Below are 19,245 nucleotides of genomic sequence, written 5' to 3'. Positions count from 1 at the left end.
AGACTCCAGGGTTTGAGGATGGCTGTCTCCAAGGACCTGATGAGGCGGACTCCAGGGTTTGAGGATAGCTGTCTCCAAGGACCTCATGAGGCAGACTCCAGGGTTTGAGGATGGCTGTCTCTAAGGACCTCATGAGGCAGACTCCAGGGTTTGAGGATGACTGTCTCCAAGGTCACGTGCCTTCTTAAAAGTCTGCTCCATCACAAAGACCATTCTCCCTCTGTTCCACCCTCTTCTTCATCATAGTCTTGATGAGAATGAAGAAGGTACTGTCCCAGAACAAAATATACTCTGCTGGTTCAAGGCTTAAGTTTAATTTCATGTTTGTTTTCGAACCTACAGCAATATGTGGAGTAAAAACAGTGCTCAGCAAGTGTAAATAGTTCTGTTCAGGTGTGATGCTGAGAACGTGTTTCTCAACGAGGTGGAGATGGGGCCTCCCCAGCCATTGGTAATAGAATCTTTGTCAGCAATTTAATGCAGACAGACAGAACTTTAGACAGTGTGAACCTTGCGATTCTTAGGCGGAGAATGTCCAGTCCTCTTCAGTGTCGATCCTGAAGGCTGAGGAAGTGGCCTGATTGTTAATAACCGTGGAAGGGCAAGCTACGAACCTATCCGAGAGGACTTTTAATGAGTGAAAGCTGCTTCGTTTACGCTGGAGGAGTGGTGGCGGCCAGAAAGTGACTGTGTGAGGGGATCGAAGGATGCAACGCAGAGGTCCTGTTTAATGAGAATACCATTCACAGAGGGTTTAAAGAACAAAAATATATTCACAAGTATTATGACAGAAATAAAAAGCATTAAGAGAGACCAAGGAAAGGTAGTTAAAACGTCATCTATTAGACCTCATTTCAGTCTAGACAATGGAGTAATGGGACAGATTCACAGAACTCTAATGTTCAACAGAGTCATCGACCCTGACAGCGATGATCAGCAGAACCCGAAGGAAAGTAAGTGGATGGCTGCCCATATTTCAACAAAAATTGATTATTTTAAGTCTCATTACTTAGGAAAGTGGAATACAAGCCTTCCCTATAGGTACAACATTTCGACCCACCTTCTTCTGTGCTGCACTATATCCATCTAGGAAGCACCCCGTCAATGTCTGAATGCGCCAATAAAGCTCTAGAACCCGGGCACTATATCCATCTAGGAAGCGCCCCGTCAATGTCTGAATGCGCCAACAATGTCTGAATGCGCCAATAAAGCTCTAGCACCCGGGCACTATATCCATCTAGGAAGCGCCCCGTCACTGTCTGAATGCGCCAATAGAGCTCTAGCACCCGGGCGCTGTATCCATCTAGGAGGCGCCCCGTCACTGTCTCAATGCGCCAATAGAGCTCTAGCACCCGGGTACTATATCCATCTAGGAAGCGCCCCGTCACTGTCTGAATGCGCCAATAGAGCTCCAGCACCCGGGCGCTGTATCCACCTAGGAAGCGCCCCGTCACTGTCTGAATGCGCCAATAGAGCTCTAGCACCCGGGCGCTGTATCCACCTAGGAAGCGCCCCGTCACTGTCTGAATGCGCCAATAGAGCTCTAGCACCCGGGTGCTGTATCCACCTAGGAAGCACCCCTTCACTGTCTGAATGCCCCATTAGAGCTCTAGCACCCGGGCGCTGTATCCACCTAGGAAGCCCCCCGTCTCTGTCTGAATGCCCCAATAAGGCTCTAGAACTCGGGCGCTGTATCCACCTAGGAAGCCCCCCGTCAATGTCTGAATGCCCCAATAAAGCTCTAGAACCCAGGCACTATATCCACCTAGGAAGCGCCCATCAATGTCTGAATGCCCCAATAAAGCTCTAGAACCCAGGCACTATATCCACCTAGGAAGCCCCCCGTCAATGTCGGAACGCCCCAATCAAGCTCTAGAACCCAGGCACTATATCCACCTAGGAAGCGCCCCGTCAATGTCTGAATGCCCCAATAAAGCGCCGAGATCTAAATCAGGCCCATGGTCTCGGAAGAACCCCACCCACGGGTCCCTGCCTTAAAGGAGCATCAGCTGCATCTGAGGTTGCACTGGCAGTTTTTGAGATTTAACCTTCACACTCAGGACATCCCAGGATGTTCACAGAATAGAGGACACCAGTGATGAGTCTTCATGTACAGAATGTTCAGATCTCACTCACACGGTCAGTTAGTGAGAAACGACAAGCAAAGAATTGTTCTGGTGCAGACAAAATGTAGGTTTCTGACAGAATGCAAGACTCTTCTACAGCTCTCACAGAGTCCGGAGTATATCATGAACTCTAGGGTCCAGGCAGAGAAAGACATGGTATATCGGCCGCTAGCGAGGAAGCTAACGTCGAGACAGAGTCTAGATCATTTAACAATCTGCGAGCTAACTGTAGGTCCAACAGACCATGGTTGGTCTCCTCTTTAATTTTTATACTGTTCTTTTCAGGGCTCTTGGGTCAGGTTCCACTGGTTCAGTATATGCTTCAGAACCAAACATAGCCTCTCAAGACCTTGGGGGCCTGAATCTCATTTCTCCAGTTCTGTAATAGAAGCTTCAATGGTTGAATCTGGGGTTCTGAGATGGCGCAGTCCTCTGAGATGGGAGAAAGTTGGACTGGTGACAGTGGTTTTCCCATGAGCAGAGTCACGCTTCCAATAAGAGACTGACAGCAAGGAGAGTTCAGCAGCACTTTGTAGAAGACAGCCAGGCAGTTGGACTGGTCAGAACAGACACATATTTGGCAAGGTCTTACTTGAATCAACTGTCTGGGTCTAGGACATATTTCTTGAAAAGTTTGGGCTGAAAAATGTTAAAGACAGCAGGTCTCACAAGAATTTATAATCAGAGGAAGAACAGACTCACAGCAGTATTGGTGGCCAACATAGTTTTTCAAAAGACATGCAAAAGAAATGGCCAGCTGACAACAGGATTTTCTGTGGATCGGCAACCTCCTCCACTTTTTCAGTTTCTTCTCTTGTCTCCAGGTTCCATTATCAATAAGCATGGAGGCTCTTACAGCATACATGTCAATGGACTGTTGTTAGACTGAATGCCTTTTTCAACATTCCTCTGATTTCTCAGTTACTTTACAGGACTTGGAGGGAGGGAGAAGATAACAGGGATTTGAGAAGGCAATGTTTTCCACTTCTGAGGGAGGTACTGTTAACTACCATATGGTGTCTTCTACTACTTTCACACCTTCTGTGTCTTCCAACTGGTTTTTCACCCCAACATCTATGTTTACCGGGTTAGAGGTTGAGAGGAAAGAGTTTGGGAGCATCAATCTTTTATTTTCATTATCAATGACCATGCATGTTTGAGGATGTAATACTGCGGGAGAAGATATGTTTGCCATTGGATCTAGTTTCTATTGATTTAAAAAAAGAAATATGTTGTAGCCTACTTATTCTTCTCTGGAGAACTGTCTCAGTTTTTCCAAAAGACAATGATCATAGTTTTCAGATCTCCTTGAGGCCCTCTATCAGATATTGAAGGAGATGACATTTGTGTATAATCCCAATCTTTTAATATCTTGTTTTGATAGATTGGTCTTGTTTGAGTTTCATTCCTACGGTGATCTCATGTTTTCATTAAAATCAACAGATGTTTATAATCTGTTCAGATCTGGTTGACGGTCGGGATTTCATCTAATCTGGGGAAAATGGTAAAGATATAAATCGATGTAGAGTGACTTTCTTTTTGTTTAATTTGGTTTAGCAAGAAGGCATAAACCTAAGAAATGGGAGAGCCACATAAATCTTGAAGTGTCTTAATAGATCAATAAGCAACTTCTTCCAAAGATCAATACAGTTGGCCAGGAGACATTCCATGAGACAGTTTGCATTAAGAAATAGAATACCCAAGCACAGGAATGCAAGACTCTTCTACAGCTCTCACAGAGTCCGGAGTATATCATGAACTCTAGGGTCCAGGCAGAGAAAGACATGGTATATCGGCCGCTAGCGAGGAAGCTAACGTCGAGACAGAGTCTAGATCATTTAAGAATCTGCGAGCTAACTGTAGGTCCAACAGACCATGGTTGGTCTCCTCTTTAATTTTTATACTGTTCTTTTCAGGGCTCTTGGGTCAGGTTCCACTGGTTCAGTATATGCTTCAGAACCAAACATAGCCTCTCAAGACCTTGGGGGCCTGAATCTCATTTCTCCAGTTCTGTAATAGAAGCTTCAATGGTTGAATCTGGGGTTCTGAGATGGCGCAGTCCTCTGAGATGGGAGAAAGTTGGACTGGTGACAGTGGTTTTCCCATGAGCAGAGTCACGCTTCCAATAAGAGACTGACAGCAAGGAGAGTTCAGCAGCACTTTGTAGAAGATAACCAGGCAGCTGGACTGGTCAGAACAGACACATATTTGGCAAGGTCTTACTTGAATCAACTGTCTGGGTCCAGGACATATTTCTTGAAAAGTTTGGGCTGAAAAATGTTATTGACAGCAAGACTTGAAAAGATTTGAGGTCTCACAAGAATTTATAATCAGAGGAAGAACAGACTCACAGCAGTATTGGTGGCCAAAATAGTTTTTCAAAAGACATGCAAAAGAAATGGCCAGCTGACAACAGGATTTTCTGTGGATCGGCAACCTCCTCCACTTTTTCAGTTTCTTCTCTTGTCTCCAGGTTCCATTATCAATAAGCATGGAGGCTCTTACAGCATACATGTCAATGGACTGTTGTTAGACTGAATGCCTTTTTCAACATTCCTCTGATTTCTCAGTTACTTTTCAGGACTTAGAGGGAGGAAGAAAATAACAGGGATTTGAGAAGGCAATGTTTGCCACTTCTGAGGGAGGTACTGTTAACTACCATATGGTTTCTTCTACTACTTTCACACCTTCTGTGTCTTCCAACTGGTTTTTCACCCCAACATCTATGTTTATCGGGTTAGGGGTTGAGAGGAAAGAGTTTGGGAGCATCAATCTTTTATTTTCATTATCAATGACCATGCATGTTTGAGGATGTAATACTGCGGGAGAAGATATGTTTGCCATTGGATCTAGTTTCTATTGATTTAAAAAAAGAAATATGTTGTAGCCTACTTATTCTTCTCTGGAGAACTGTCTCAGTTTTTCCAAAAGACAATGATCATAGTTTTCAGATCTCCTTGAGGCCCTCTATCAGATATTGAAGGAGATGACATTTGTGTATAATCCCAATCTTTTAATATCTTGTTTTGATAGATTGGTCTTGTTTGAGTTTCATTCCTACGGTGATCTCATGTTTTCATTAAAATCAACAGATGTTTATATTCTGTTCAGATCTGGTTGACGGTCAGGATTTCATCTAATCTGGGGAAAATGGTAAAGATATAAATCGATGTAGAGTGACTTTCTTTTTGTTCAATTTGGTTTAGCAAGAAGGCATAAACCTAAGAAATGGGAGAGCCACATAAATCTTGAAGTGTCTTAATAGATCAATAAGCAACTTCTTCCAAAGATCAATACAGTTGGCCAGGAGACATTCCATGAGACAGTTTGCATTAAGAAATAGAATGCCCAAGCACAGGAACTTTTCCACTTCTTTATTACTATATCTTGCAATTGCTTCAAATTGTGTTCCAAAACTAATGCGTTTCGTAACTGTAATAAGACTTCATCAGGGCATTGTTTAGAGTTATAATCTCAATAGCTGCATGTAATTTCACACAATCCTGTGGTACCAGTTCATATTATTACTGTTTGCACAAATGGTGCTGTGGCATCTGGCCCTCACTCGCTCTTTCTGCCGGCAGCAACGAAGGCACTGACATTTGCGGTGCAATGGACCCACCACTGCCTTTGCTTTTCAGGAACCTTTAGCAAGAAGATGTTACACAATTTTCTGGATCTGCACTGCAAGGGTAGTTTACATAGCTGGTTATTTCCCATGGCAATACAAGCAAAGGATGGTTGGGAAGAAAGTTTGTTTTACAGCAGCAATGACTAAATCAGAATGCTCAAGGATATAAGCAATGGCCATCCACCATTACCATGTATGCAGACAGCCGCCCACACATATAATACACAAAAAGAGTTAATATTCCGAGCAATACAAGTTCATATTAATAATAACTGGCCACATCAGTAGTTGTCACAAAGTTCTTCTCTTTTTGACATTCGCTTCTTTCTCAGGTAATTTAAAATATATTTTGGTACCGTACTTGGAGAATTTGGTTACGGGGCCCTTGTATACTTTAACATTCGTAACATTGGGGCTCATTATGATGGCGGGTGGACATCAGTCCGCCCGCCATCATAGCGGTGCTGGGACTACTCGCCAGACGTGCGGCAGTCCCACCTGTCCAATTAGGATGTGTCTGCCATACTGGCGGGCGCATCCTAGCCTTTTAACATTGTGGACGGTGCTGCTGGTTCGCAATGTTAAAAGGCCAGGATGTGCATTTCCATGCACAACGTGGCAGGCACCACACAGTGCCTGCCACCTTGTGCATGGTAATGAGTGCACCTACACCCTTCCCCCACACAGAGGGGACCCACAACGGGCCTCTAAACCCAATCCCCGACAGCCTTTCCATGGCGGCAGCGCCACCATGGACAGGCCACTTCCAGGACACATCATAATATGGCGGACGGTGCCTGCTAGGCACCGCCACCATATTAGTGGCCCTTTTCTGTCTGCCAGGCAATCGGTGAGATTACCTCTGGCAGAAAAGCGGCGGACGGACTTTGCGTTCGCCGCAATACCCACCGCCATCCTAATTTGTCGATGGGTAAAATGCTCAGTGATGGCGAAAGGACCGCCACCGCCGGCCCGGCGGTCCTTCCGCCATCATAATGAGCCCCATACAGTGTGCTTTATAGCACAGTACTCTTTTGCCTGTTTATATCCTTTTTAATTGCAAGTTGGACCATTTCCTTTGGCAGCATAATATCGTGCTATATTGCATGCACACTGTTATGGCATTATGCTTTTATTTCCCTTTGTGCCGCTGCCGTTTGCCATTAATGATACAGGAACACAGTTTGCGTTTTTTAACTCGTTACACTCTAAGACTTTGTTATTTGGTAGGGTTTTGATACTTAGCTCTCCCAGCGTCTTATGCTCTTTACAGTAATTGATGGGAGCTTCTATTTCTCTGTTTTATTTAGTGTATGTCTCTATCTTACTGTCTTTTTACTCACTCATTGGGTAAGGCACAATAGGCCAATAATTTCAACTTTTATTATTACTAATAGGTTATCTCTGGATTAATGAATATTGACTTTGGAACGATTTGGAAACCCCAGCACACCCTTTATGGGCTTTCATTTTCAACTTTCAGTATTTTGTATACAGCCTTTGGTACTTTTAGACTGATTAGTGATCGCGTACTATTAATATCGGCCTCTTTTTATTTGTGATTTGATTTATGATCTAATTTGCGAACCGTTGCTTTATTTCATGCTGTCAGAGTACTATATTCGGTCTACCACACTTTAGCCATTGAGAGATCAAGATATTTTGGGGTCCATTATGATGTAGGGTGGATTGCCACCGCACGCATGGTTGCCGCAATCCGCCCTACATCATACCACGCCCGCCACCCATTTCCCCCGCCATATTAGTATGGCGGGGGGACCCCGGCGGACGGAAAGACCGTCCGCGGGCTTTCCGCCAGTCGACCAGGTGGAAAAGGGGCTGTTTATGGTGGCGGTGTCTGCTAGACACCACCATCCATACTAGCATGGGCAGTGGTGCAGGGCTTTCCATGGTTGAGACTCCACCACGGAAAGCCATGCAGATTTTGCTTACGGGGGCCCGTTGCGAGCCCCCAGGGTATTGGGAGTGTGGGGGTGCACATGGGGGGTACCTATGGTATCCCCCTACATTGTCATGGACAAGGTGGCAGGCACCGCACGGTGCCTGTCACCTTGTGCATGACAATGCACAATGTGCATTCTCAGCATGCTGGGAATAGAGGATGCCACTGCCACGGTGGCATTGGCATCCTAATTGCCGGTGCGGGACCGCCGCACCACTGGCGGTCGGTCCCTGCAGCGCTAGGGTGGCGGGCATCCTAATAGGCCCCTTGGTGAGTGGCTTATTAATATTCTCTTAGCCCTATAGGGAACTTTGGAATAGGCGCTCATATCTCCCTTATGTTTATTTGATTCATTCTTTCTTATTTTGTTATTTTCTTTTTGTTACTCAGTCACTACTCACTTATTTTTCAGCACTTTCTCATGCTGGATTCGTTTCACTCTTATCCTCACTTTAGACACGATAAGGTGATAGTTTGAGCTGATGTCACCTACGCGTTTTGGAGTTAGCATCGATTCATTGGCTCTCCCTACGCTATCTGGTGTCGATACCCTTTTTGATGGGTCTCTGCTCACTGTGTGCTTCATGCTGGTTTCGTTTTCTGATTTGTTCCTTGGTGAAGAACTGTATTATGAAGATACTGGAGTTGTAATTTGGGATTTTTCTTGTTTAAACAATCTAGCCCTGAAGAAGTCTGTGGTTGACTCCACAATAAGACGAAACACGTGTTGGCTAGAAGTTGTGCTGAATCTTGTCCTAGGAAAATAAAGAAGAGAAGAAGAACTTTGTGACAACTACTGATGTGGACAGTTCTTATTAATATGGACGTTTATTGCTCGGGATATTAACTCTGTGTAGTTATTTCCCATGTTGTAAATGAAGCCATTCTCCTCTCGGTTCAAGACAGGCTCGCCCCACAAGACTAGCGGCAGCCTTTGAGGTAGAATGGGGGCGAATCTGCTTTTTTTGACAATTGTTCTGCTGCAACTGGAGTAACATTTGTTAATCATTATATGTTGAACATAGCTGAAAATATGAAATTGTATTTTTGCTACAAAAGACGACGTTAAATTAGGTGCCTTAAAATGGTTTCATTTGTTTGCTCAGTAGCAACATTATGAGTAATTTAATTTATACCAGCATGGCTATGGTATATGTTTATTTGGCATCAGGTACAAGAAGACATGTATTTTTTCGCATGTCTACATCCTGTAAGGAACGGGACGAGGAACGCTGGATGAAAAGGTTTGGCTAGATTGCTTTCTGGTAATGCTCATTACCCTGCATTACAGGTCCCAGTACTTACTTTCCCACCCTCTAGCCCGAAGTCGTCTTGAGGGTCTCTGGAGCATTAGGATACCAGGCGGTTCAAGGTATAATACTTTCTTTTACATAGCAATGGGGGTTGGTCTATCAAGGAGTCAAGGAGTACTTTCAATTACAAAAAGGAATGCTGTGGGAAGGGTGCCTATCGGGAGACAGCCCCTCCACAATCCCTTTATGAAGGACTGGGACAAAGAATGTGAAATCAGAGCACTGCAAATTACTGCTAAGTAATCAATGAAGACTACCTATAAGTAATCAATGCAGATTACTGGTAAATTATCAATGAAGATTACCTGTAAGTAATCAATGCAGATTACTGGTAAATTATCAATGAAGATTACCTGTAAGTAATCAATGCAGATTACTGGTAAATTATCAATGAAGATTACCTGTGAATTATCACTGCAGATTACCGGTAAGTAATCAATGCTGATTACCTGTAAGTAATCAATGCAGATTACCAATAACTAATCAATGAAGATTATCTGTAAGTAATCAATGACGATTACTAGTAAGTCATCTAGCCATTCATCAGCTCTGGATGGGGGTTGGAAGGAAGTCATGTAGACAGCTGTGGATAAGGGCCTCTGTACTCACTTAATGACTCTCAGCTTCCAGGGGGAGGTGGTCTGTGCGGCGGCCGTCTTGATTGGCAGGTTCACAGCCACTCCAGGAGTAGGCAGAAGTTCAGGGTTCAGCACCCGCTCCTGGACATCACATTTTACACACACTGGGGACAAACATACACAAAGGTTAAGGAAAGAAGAGCTCACAGGGTTGAAGCAGTGGCAGACGGGTGAGGGCACGGGGTCACTGTATGGATCATGTGGGGGAGGGCACTGGGGTCACCGTAAGAAACATGTGGGGGAGGGTACTGGAAGCTTACTGTATGGAACGGATGAGGGAGGGGTGGAGGGCACTGGAGGGTCACTGTATGGAACAGGTGGGGAGGAGTGGAGGGCACTGGAGGCTCACTGGATGGTATGGGGGGGGCACTGGAGGCTTACTGTATGGAACAGGTGGGGAGGAGAGGTGGGCAGTGGAGCCACACTGGATGGAAAAGGTGGGAGAGGAGTGAAGGGCCCTGGAGGCGCACTGTATTGAACACGTGAGGGAGGGATGGAGGGCACTGGGAGCTCAGTGTATGGAACAGGTGGGGGAGAGGTGGAGGGCACTGGGAGCTCAGTGTATGGAACAGGTGGGGGAGAGGTGGAGGGCACTGGGAGCTCAGTGTATGGGACAGGTGGAGAGGGGTGGAGGGCACTGGGAGCTCAGTGTATGGAACAGGTGGGGGAGAGGTGGAGGGCACTGGGAGCTCAGTCTATGGAACAGGTGGGGGAGAGGTGGAGGGCACTGGGAGCTCAGTGTATGGAACAGGTGGGGGAGAGGCGGAGGGCACTGGGAGCTCAGTGTATGGAACAGGTGGGGGAGAGGTGGAGGGCACTGGGAGTTCAGTGTATGGAACAGGTGGGGGAGAGGTGGAGGGCACTGGAGAGTCACTGGATGGAACAGGTGCGGAGGAGTGGAGGGCACTGGGAGCTCAGTGTATGGAACAGGTGGGGAGGAGTGGAGAGCACTGGAACCACACTGGATGGAACAGGTGGGGGAGAGGTGGAGGGCACTGGGAGCTCAGTGTATGGAACAGGTGGGGGAGAGGTGGAGGGCACTGGGAGCTCAGTGTATGGAACAGGTGGGGAACAGGTGGGGGAGAGGTGGAGGGCACTGGAGGGTCACTGGATGGAACAGGTGGGGAGGAGTGGAGGGCACCGGAGGCTCACTGGATGGAACAGGTGGGGGAGGTGTGGAGGGCACTGGAGGGTCACTGTATGGAACAGGTGGGGGAGGGGTGGAGGGCACAGGGAGCTCAGTGTATGGAACAGGTGGGGGAGGGCACTGTATGGAACAGGTGGGGAGGAGTGGAGAGCACTGGAGCCACACTGGATGGAACAGGTGGGGGAGGGGTGGAGGGCACTGGGAGCTCAGTGTATGGAACAGGTGGGGGAGAGGTGGAGGGCACTGGATGGAACAGGTGGGGAGGAGTGGAGGGCACCGGAGGCTCACTTGATGGAACAGGTGGGGGAGGTGTGGAGGGCACTGGAGGGTCACTGGATGGAACAGGTGGGGGAGGGGCGGAGGCACAAGGGAGCAGTCCTACTCATGTCAGTCTTGTGGGGTGCCCCCAGCCCACTGGGGGGAAGGAGGAGGTGCAGGTGCTCTCGGTCGGTCCCGTGGTCGTGCAGCCAGGCTTTGAAGAAGGTCTCTATGCTGACCACGTCATTTCCGATGGTCTGGAGATCAATATCCGCTCCGAGGACCGATGAGTCTGCAGAAGAAACAGAAGCCGTCACGATGAGGTGGAACACTGATGGCCAGCTGAGGCTGCTGCCCAGGAGCGCCCCCTGCTGTTACAAGAGGGGTACTGCACTCAGTATGTGTCCCACTCATGACTCTGGCAATGCATTCAGCCCTGCAGCGCCTCCTGTGTTAGATGAGTGGTACTAAATGCTGGTGATGCACCCCAGACTGACTACAGCGCCCCCTGAGTCAGAGGAGAGGTACTACACTATGGAGGATACACCTCAGTCCTGAACTACAGCGCCCCCTGTGTCATAGGAGAGGTACTACACGCTTGTAACGGATCTCTGCACTGCAGCGCCTTCTGTGTTATAGGAGTGGTACTACACGCTGGCAACAGATCTCTGCCCTACCCTGCAGTGCTTTCTGTGTTAGAGAAAATGTACCTCAAGCCTGACCTGCAGTACCTCATGCTGCACTACATTCTGGCAATGGACCTCATGTCTGACCTACTGCACCCCCTCTGTTAGTGGACTGGTACTATTCTCCAGCCATGTATGTCAAGCCTGATCTGCAGAGCCTCCTGCTGTTAGAAGAGGGTATTACACTCAATACATGCGTACCAGTCATGACTCTCACAGTGCACCTCAATACTGACCTACAGCTCCCCCTCTGTTAGAGAAGTGGTACTACACTCTAGCAATGGACCTCAGGTCTGACCTACAGCTCCCCCTCTGTTAGAGAAGTGGTACTACACTCTGGCAATGGACCTCATACCTGATCTGCAGCGCATCCGGCTGTTAGAGGAGGGCTACTGCACTCAGGGAGTGCATCCCAATCATGGCTCTGCCATGTACCTCAGGCCTGACCTGCAGCACCTCCTGCTCGTACAGGGTGGATACCACATGCAGGTAATAAACTTCAAGCCTGACCTACTGTACCTGCTGGTGTTAATGGACTAGAACTCACAGCTCTGCCAAGGCACCTCTCGCACGATCTGCAGCTCCTTCTGTTAGAAGAAAGAGGGTCCTAAACACAGCAATTGTAACTTCCGTGGTGCACCTCAGTCCTGACCTGCAGCGCGTCCTGCTGTTAGAGGAGTGATACTGCACTCAGAAAGTGCGCCCCAATTGTGGCTCTGCAGTGCACTTCAGTCCTGACCTGCAGCACCCCAGCAGGTATTGTCTTGTAACAGAAAGATGAGGCTTGAGGTGCATTGGCCGAGCTCTGAGTGCCAGTCTTGTAGCAGCAAGGGGGGTCAGTCATGACCTGCAGCACGCCAGCAGTTATAGAAGGGGTACCACATTTGTGAAATACACCTCAGTCCTGACCTGTAGCCCCCTTGTTGGCACTCACAGCTCAGTCAATGCCTGGTCTACAGTACCCCTTACTGGCACTCACAGCTCTGCCAATACACCACAAGCCTGTCTATAGAACCCTCTACTGGTACAAGACTGGCATTCACAGCTCTGCCAATGCACCACAAGCCTGTCTATAGAACCCTCTACTGGTACAAGACTGGAACTCACAGCTCTGCTAATGCAGTTCAAGCCTGGTCTGTTGAACCCCCTACTTGTGCCAGACTGCCACTCACAGCTCTGCCAATGCACCACAAGCCTGTCTATAGAACCCTCTACTGGTACAAGACTGGAACTCACAGCTCTGCTAATGCAGTTCAAGCCCGGTCTGTTGAACCCCCTACTTGTGCCAGACTGGCACTCACAGCTCTGCCAATGCACCACAATCCTGTCTATAGAACCCTCTACTGGTACAAGACTGGCACTCACAGCTCAGCCAATGCACCACAAGCCTGGTCTATAGCACCCCTAGTGGTACAAGACTGGCACTCACAGCTCTGCCAATGCACCTCAAGTCTGGTCTGTAGAATCCTCTGCTGATACAAGACTGGCACTCACAGCTCTGCCAATGCACCTCAAGCCTGGTTTGTAGAATCCTCTGCTGATACAAGACTGGCACTCACAGCTCTACCAATGCACCTCAAGACTGGTCTGTAGAATCCTCTGCTGATACAAGACTGGCACTCACAGCTCTGCCAATGCACCTCAAGCCTGGTCTATAGAACCCTCTGCTGGTACAAGACTGGCACTCGCAGCTCAGCCAATGCACCTCAAGCCTGGTCTATAGAACCCTCTACTGGTACAAGACTGACACTCACAGCTCATCCAATGCACCCCAAGCCTGTCTATAGAACCCTCTGTTGGTACAAGACTGGCACTCACAGCTCTGCCAATGCACCCCAAGCCTGGTCTGTGGAACCCTCTACTGGTACAAGACTGGCACTCGCAGCTCAGCCAATGCACCTCAAGCCTGGTCTGTGGAACCCTCTACTGGTACAAGACTGACACTCACAGCTCATCCAATGCACCCCAAGCCTGTCTATAGAACCCTCTCCTGGTACAAGACTGGCACTCACAGTTCTACCAATGCCCCCCAAGGCTGGTCTGTGGAACCCTCTACTGGTATAAGACTGGCACTCACAGCTCTGCCAATGCACCTCAAGCCTGGTCTATAGAACCCTCGACTGGTACAAGACTGACACTCACAGCTCTGCCAATGCACCTCAAGCCTGGTCTATAGAACCCTCTACTGGTACTAGACTGGCACTCACAGCTCTGCCAATGCACCTCAAGCATGTCTATAGAACCCTCTACTGGTACAAGACTGACACTCACAGCTCTGCCAATGCCCCACAAGCATGTCTATAGAACCCTCTATTGGTACTAGACTGGCACTCACAGCTCAGCCAGTGCACCCCAAGCCTGGTCTGTAGAACCCTCTACTGGTACAAGACCCACACTCACAGCTCTGCCAATGCACCTCAAGCCAGGTCTGTAGAACCCTCTGCTGGTACAAGACTGGCACTCACCGCTCTGCCAATGCACCTCAAGCATGTCTATAGAACCCTCTCCTGGTACAAGACTGGCTCTCACAGCTCTGCCAATGCACCACAAGCCTGGTCTATAGCACCCCCTAGTGGTACAAGACTGGCACTCACAGCTCTGCCAATGCACCTCAAGCCAGGTCTGTAGAACCCTCTGCTGGTACAAGACTGGCACTCACAGCTCTGCCAATGCACCTCAAGCATGTCTATAGAACCCTCTCCTGGTTCAAGACTGGCACTCACAGCTCTGCCAATGCACCTCAAGTCTGGTCTATAGAACCCTCTACTGGTACAAGACTGACACTCACAGCTCATCCAATGCACCCCAAGCCTGTCTATAGAACCCTCTCCTGGTACAAGACTGGCTCTCACAGCTCTGCCAATGCACCACAATCCTGGTCTATAGCACCCCCTAGTGGTACAAGACTGGCACTCACAGCTCTGCCAATGCACCTCAAGCCAGGTCTGTAGAACCCTCTGCTGGTACAAGACTGGCACTCACAGCTCTGCCAATGCACCTCAAGCATGTCTATAGAACCCTCTCCTGGTTCAAGACTGGCACTCACAGCTCTGCCAATGCACCTCAAGTCTGGTCTATAGAACCCTCTACTGGTACAAGACTGACACTCACAGCTCATCCAATGCACCCCAAGCCTGTCTATAGAACCCTCTCCTGGTACAAGACTGGCACTCACAGCTCTGCCAATGCCCCCCAAGCCTGGTCTGTGGAACCCTCTACTGGTACTAGACTGGCACTCACAGCTCTGCCAATACACCTCAAGCATGTCTATAGAAGCCTCTACTGGTACAAGACTGACACTCACAGCTCTGCCAATGCCCCACAAGCATGTCTATAGAGCCCTCTATTGGTACTAGACTGGCACTCACAGCTCAGCCAGTGCACCCCAAGCCTGGTCTGTAGAACCCTCTACTGGTACAAGACCCACACTCACAGCTCTGCCAATGCACCTCAAGCCAGGTCTGTAGAACCCTCTGCTGGTACAAGACTGGCACTCACCGCTCTGCCAATGTACCTCAAGCATGTCTATAAAACCCTCTCCTGGTACAAGACTGGCTCTCACAGCTCTGCCAATGCACCACAAGCCTGGTCTATAGCACCCCCTAGTGGTACAAGACTGGCACTCACAGCTCTGCCAATGCACCTCAAGCCAGGTCTGTAGAACCCTCTGCTGGTACAAGACTGGCACTCACAGCTCTGCCAATGCACCTCAAGCATGTCTATAGAACCCTCTCCTGGTTCAAGACTGGCACTCACAGCTCTGCCAATGCACCTCAAGTCTGTTCTATAGAACCCTCTCCTGGTGTGGTAAATAAAATTCATTACCGGGACTTAATTTGATACGGAAACATAATAAAATAGCTCAGTAAAATGAGAGGCAGAATCCGTGGTATTAGAGGTTCGGAATGGGCTTTATTCCAATGAACGATTATAATCGGTTGCTCCAAGTTCCATCACCACGGAGGTTCAGGAAGTGAAGTACATACATTATTGACAAGAAATGACTTTTATAGAACATACATTACAATGAAGCGAATACAGTAGGCGTAACAATTGATAAGGAAAATGACGATTCTTATGCGTAACCGAAAATGGGTGTAATAAGGAGTAAAAAGGAACATAATTGGTTATGATGTCATATATAGGTGGATCTATAAGATAATACTTGGCATAGATGCGCGCGCAGCAGCATGACGTGTGATTGACGTGCAACTAGGGGGTGAAGGGGACTTGACATTTAGCTCTACATGTGGAGACGAAAAGTCTGGGGGGTCAAGTCAACCTAATCCCAAATCATATCTAACATCCCATGTTTAAAGAACTGTGTTATCCAAAAAGAAGGACTCTCGGACAGAATCTATTCTATACTGACTGTGCGTGCGTGTACAAGCGTCTAAGTGTCTACACTAAATGCGAGGGGGTAGGAATATTCCATGGTAACAGGACTATGAATTACTTGCATAAAGACAGAGAAGCCGAGCCATTGCTCGGTAGCTGGAAGAATGTTTATTTAAACTACTAGACAGGAATGCATCGGCTAAGGGGTGAAGCAGATAACTCGAAGGTGAAATACAGTTCTTGGCAGAGAATAGGCTGATGTCAGGCTTCGTGAGCCGCGCAGAGAATGAGACAAAGTTCATGGTCACAGATGCAGGCTCGGACTGGAGCTTTCAGAGGCAGAAGGCAAGAAAAGCTTGATGACAGAATCAGGGCCTACTTGCCTGGACTGTAAAATGGCATAAGTGAACCATATAAAGGCGGTGGCCTTTCATATTTAGGAATGGAATATCCGGCCTATTCATGGCGGATCTGACAGAGGACATGTTGGCGGTGGACGCACATGTGTTTGCGTCTTCATAACTAGAACTGGAGGAAACATACATGTACTTGTAACATGCACATAGAACCGTTGGGGTCCAAGATAGGGGACATAACTGACCAGAAAAATCCATATTTCCACACTGGTACAAGACTGGCACTCACAGCTCAGCCAATGCACCCCAAGCCTGGTCTGTAGAACCCTCTTCTGGTACAAGACTGGCATTCACAGCTCGGCCAATGCACCTCAATCCTGGTCTGTAGAACCCTCTGCTGGCATAGTTACTCTGGTAAATCCGGGGAAAGGGCGAAGCCAGCACCACTGGCAGTACCATGGTCTGATCTCAGCACAGCAAGAGTTGCCTCAATGTCAGATCCATACGCTAGACAATCATTTATTGATGCAGGATTTGCACACATTGTATCGAAAGAGAAATCACCACAACCAGCGTATGTTGTATGCGAGAAGGATAGGTTATTATTATTTAAATACACTGCGCCGATTGTCTGCAAGCACAATGTACAGAATGGCATAACTCAAATACAAAAATTTATGGGATATACAGAAGAGAGCCTGGAGACACAAACGCCTTGGCCACCCCATGGCACACATCCCTTTCAGTTTCTTCGAGACATTTTCAGCCCGAATCCCAGTGGGCAAAAAGTTACATGAAAGAGCTTAATAGGGAGGGGCGAAACAAGACATATGGAGCCAGATGTATGAAGCACTTTTTAGACTGCAAAACCTGCTACTCTGAAAATCACAGGGTTTACAACCGCAAAATGACTCTGTTTTATGGAAGAAATTAAACCTTTTTATGAGTGGATAAAGTGGTTTGCATTCTTAAATGGTTGCTGCGACCCATACAGAATCACAACGAGGAAGCGACTAGTGATTTTGAGAAATGGGCTATTAATAAATCACTTGCTTCTCAAAATCAAATATTTTTCACCAAAAGTTGCGCAATTTCTCACCATCTGTTACAACTGGCATGATAATATAATTCTCCGGAGATAACAAGTTACGCAAGGTCACCTTATTTGCATGAACACCCTTCAATTTTTTTTCTGATGCTTCTGGTGAATGGACTTTGTGAATAATGGGGCACTGCTGTCCTGCACTCCGTGTATCTGCTCTGCTCCCTAAACATGCAGAATTGGCTAATCCCTGGTTGACATATTGGACTTACCCATAAGTCATGATACAGTATTCTGTGTACTCAGTGCCTGTAAGTTAAATGTCCCCAGAGGACTGAAGCACTGATTGTGCCTCCACTGACACTCACAATTTAAAATATGACCTGCTCCCATTTGTACCTAGGACAGAAGAGTGGACTCCAAGGGCTAGTTGGCCAACCTCGCATCAAGCTCCAGGAGCCCAAAAGTGGTAAGAAGCCTGCAACTTTAAAAGCCTGGCTGACCAGTGCTACCTGGATCCGCCCTGGTCCCTGCTGGTTGCTTCTGTGAGGTTGATTCCTAGCCACCCACGTAGTGCTCAAATGTCTTGCACTCTCGGCTGGTGGTAGAATGTACTCTTTTCCCTTCAAGAATTGCAAGACTGAACAACCTTCAATAAAAAGATTTAATACAAAAATAAAATAAAATAAACAAAGATTTGCAAGACTCTACACTTACAAACTTTTTTCCAAACTTTTGGTAAAAAGAACCAGTGGCTACCATTGTAGGCCGCCGAGCTGCAACCACCAATGTCGAACTGTTGGTTGGGCTTGTTGCAGGGATTCTGCACATACACAGAACTATGCGCAGGAAAACAGGACCTCGGTGCATAGGGGTTGTATCTTCCTACCACCTTAGAACCCCAAATCCCAAAACCGATCAGCTATAGTGTCTCATTCGTTATCCTATATAATCACGAAGCTACAAATGATTAGACAACCCAGAACACAACACTCCCGACTCTCCCAGGAATTGCAGTAGCAAGACATACCCTTTCGCTCACTCACTCGTACTTGTCCACAATAAGGATTGTCAGAGTCACTGTATACTTCAAAATGTTAATTTTAACTATCGTGCTCTATAATGCAGTAAACAAGCCACTACCAGCAGCAAAATGCATAAACCTAGCACAGTAAGCATTGTTACAATACCATAGAATATGAAGGGGGATGTCATTATATATACAGACAGTGGAAAAAGGACTATAAGGCCTAACAACCCTCCCCTTGGTAAGTTAAGGTTTATTATATAAAGGAAGATCTCCAGGCTTTGTCAGCAGACCCCATACCTTAGAGCCTAGATGGTAGCTTTACATCATAGGAACAGCATAGCTCTTCTCCAAGGAAAGGTTTCCCTTCAAGTGTGTGTGAATTACATGCATCCCCGCAATATCAAAGTACGAGCTCTCCAGCAGTGCAGCTGTGTGTAGTATGTTTTGTCTAGGTAATAGGGACTGACAAGAACAGAATAACAAGGGGCATGTTTTTCGACCTTGCACATTGTGGTCAGACTAAACTCCAAGAACAGCAGAGAACGCAGAAAGCAGACCGTTTTCATGTGAAAGACACAGAGTCTTGCAAAACAAAGTCATGTAGTAACGTGCGCAAAAGCAGCATCATGGCAGCAGAGCTCATGCTAACGTAGCAATGTCAAGAATGACCCTAAGGGCCATATAACACCCTCCCCCTGGTAAGGTTGTAGTGCTTAG

At 47.4% G+C, this 19,245-nt stretch overlaps 1 protein-coding gene across 1 annotated transcript in view; it reads right to left on the bottom strand.

Annotated features, from left to right (window-relative positions):
• The window catches only part of M1AP (meiosis 1 associated protein), a 344,775-nt gene that overhangs the window by 118,735 nt on the left and 206,795 nt on the right, over nucleotides 1-19,245 (bottom strand). Inside the window, exons 5-6 of the mRNA XM_085642984.1 lie at nucleotides 11,201-11,368; nucleotides 9,643-9,775 (exon numbers count right to left, since the gene is read on the bottom strand). Coding sequence (XP_085499110.1) covers nucleotides 9,643-9,775; nucleotides 11,201-11,368 — 301 coding nt within the window. The remainder of the gene's footprint in view (nucleotides 1-9,642; nucleotides 9,776-11,200; nucleotides 11,369-19,245) is intronic.

Source organism: Triturus cristatus, chromosome 2_2 (assembly GCF_964204655.1).
Source record: "Triturus cristatus chromosome 2_2, aTriCri1.1, whole genome shotgun sequence".
Taxonomy (NCBI): Eukaryota; Metazoa; Chordata; class Amphibia; order Caudata; family Salamandridae; genus Triturus; species Triturus cristatus.
Note: the sequence above shows the minus strand (reverse complement) of the source record. Positions and strands in the feature narration are given on the sequence as shown.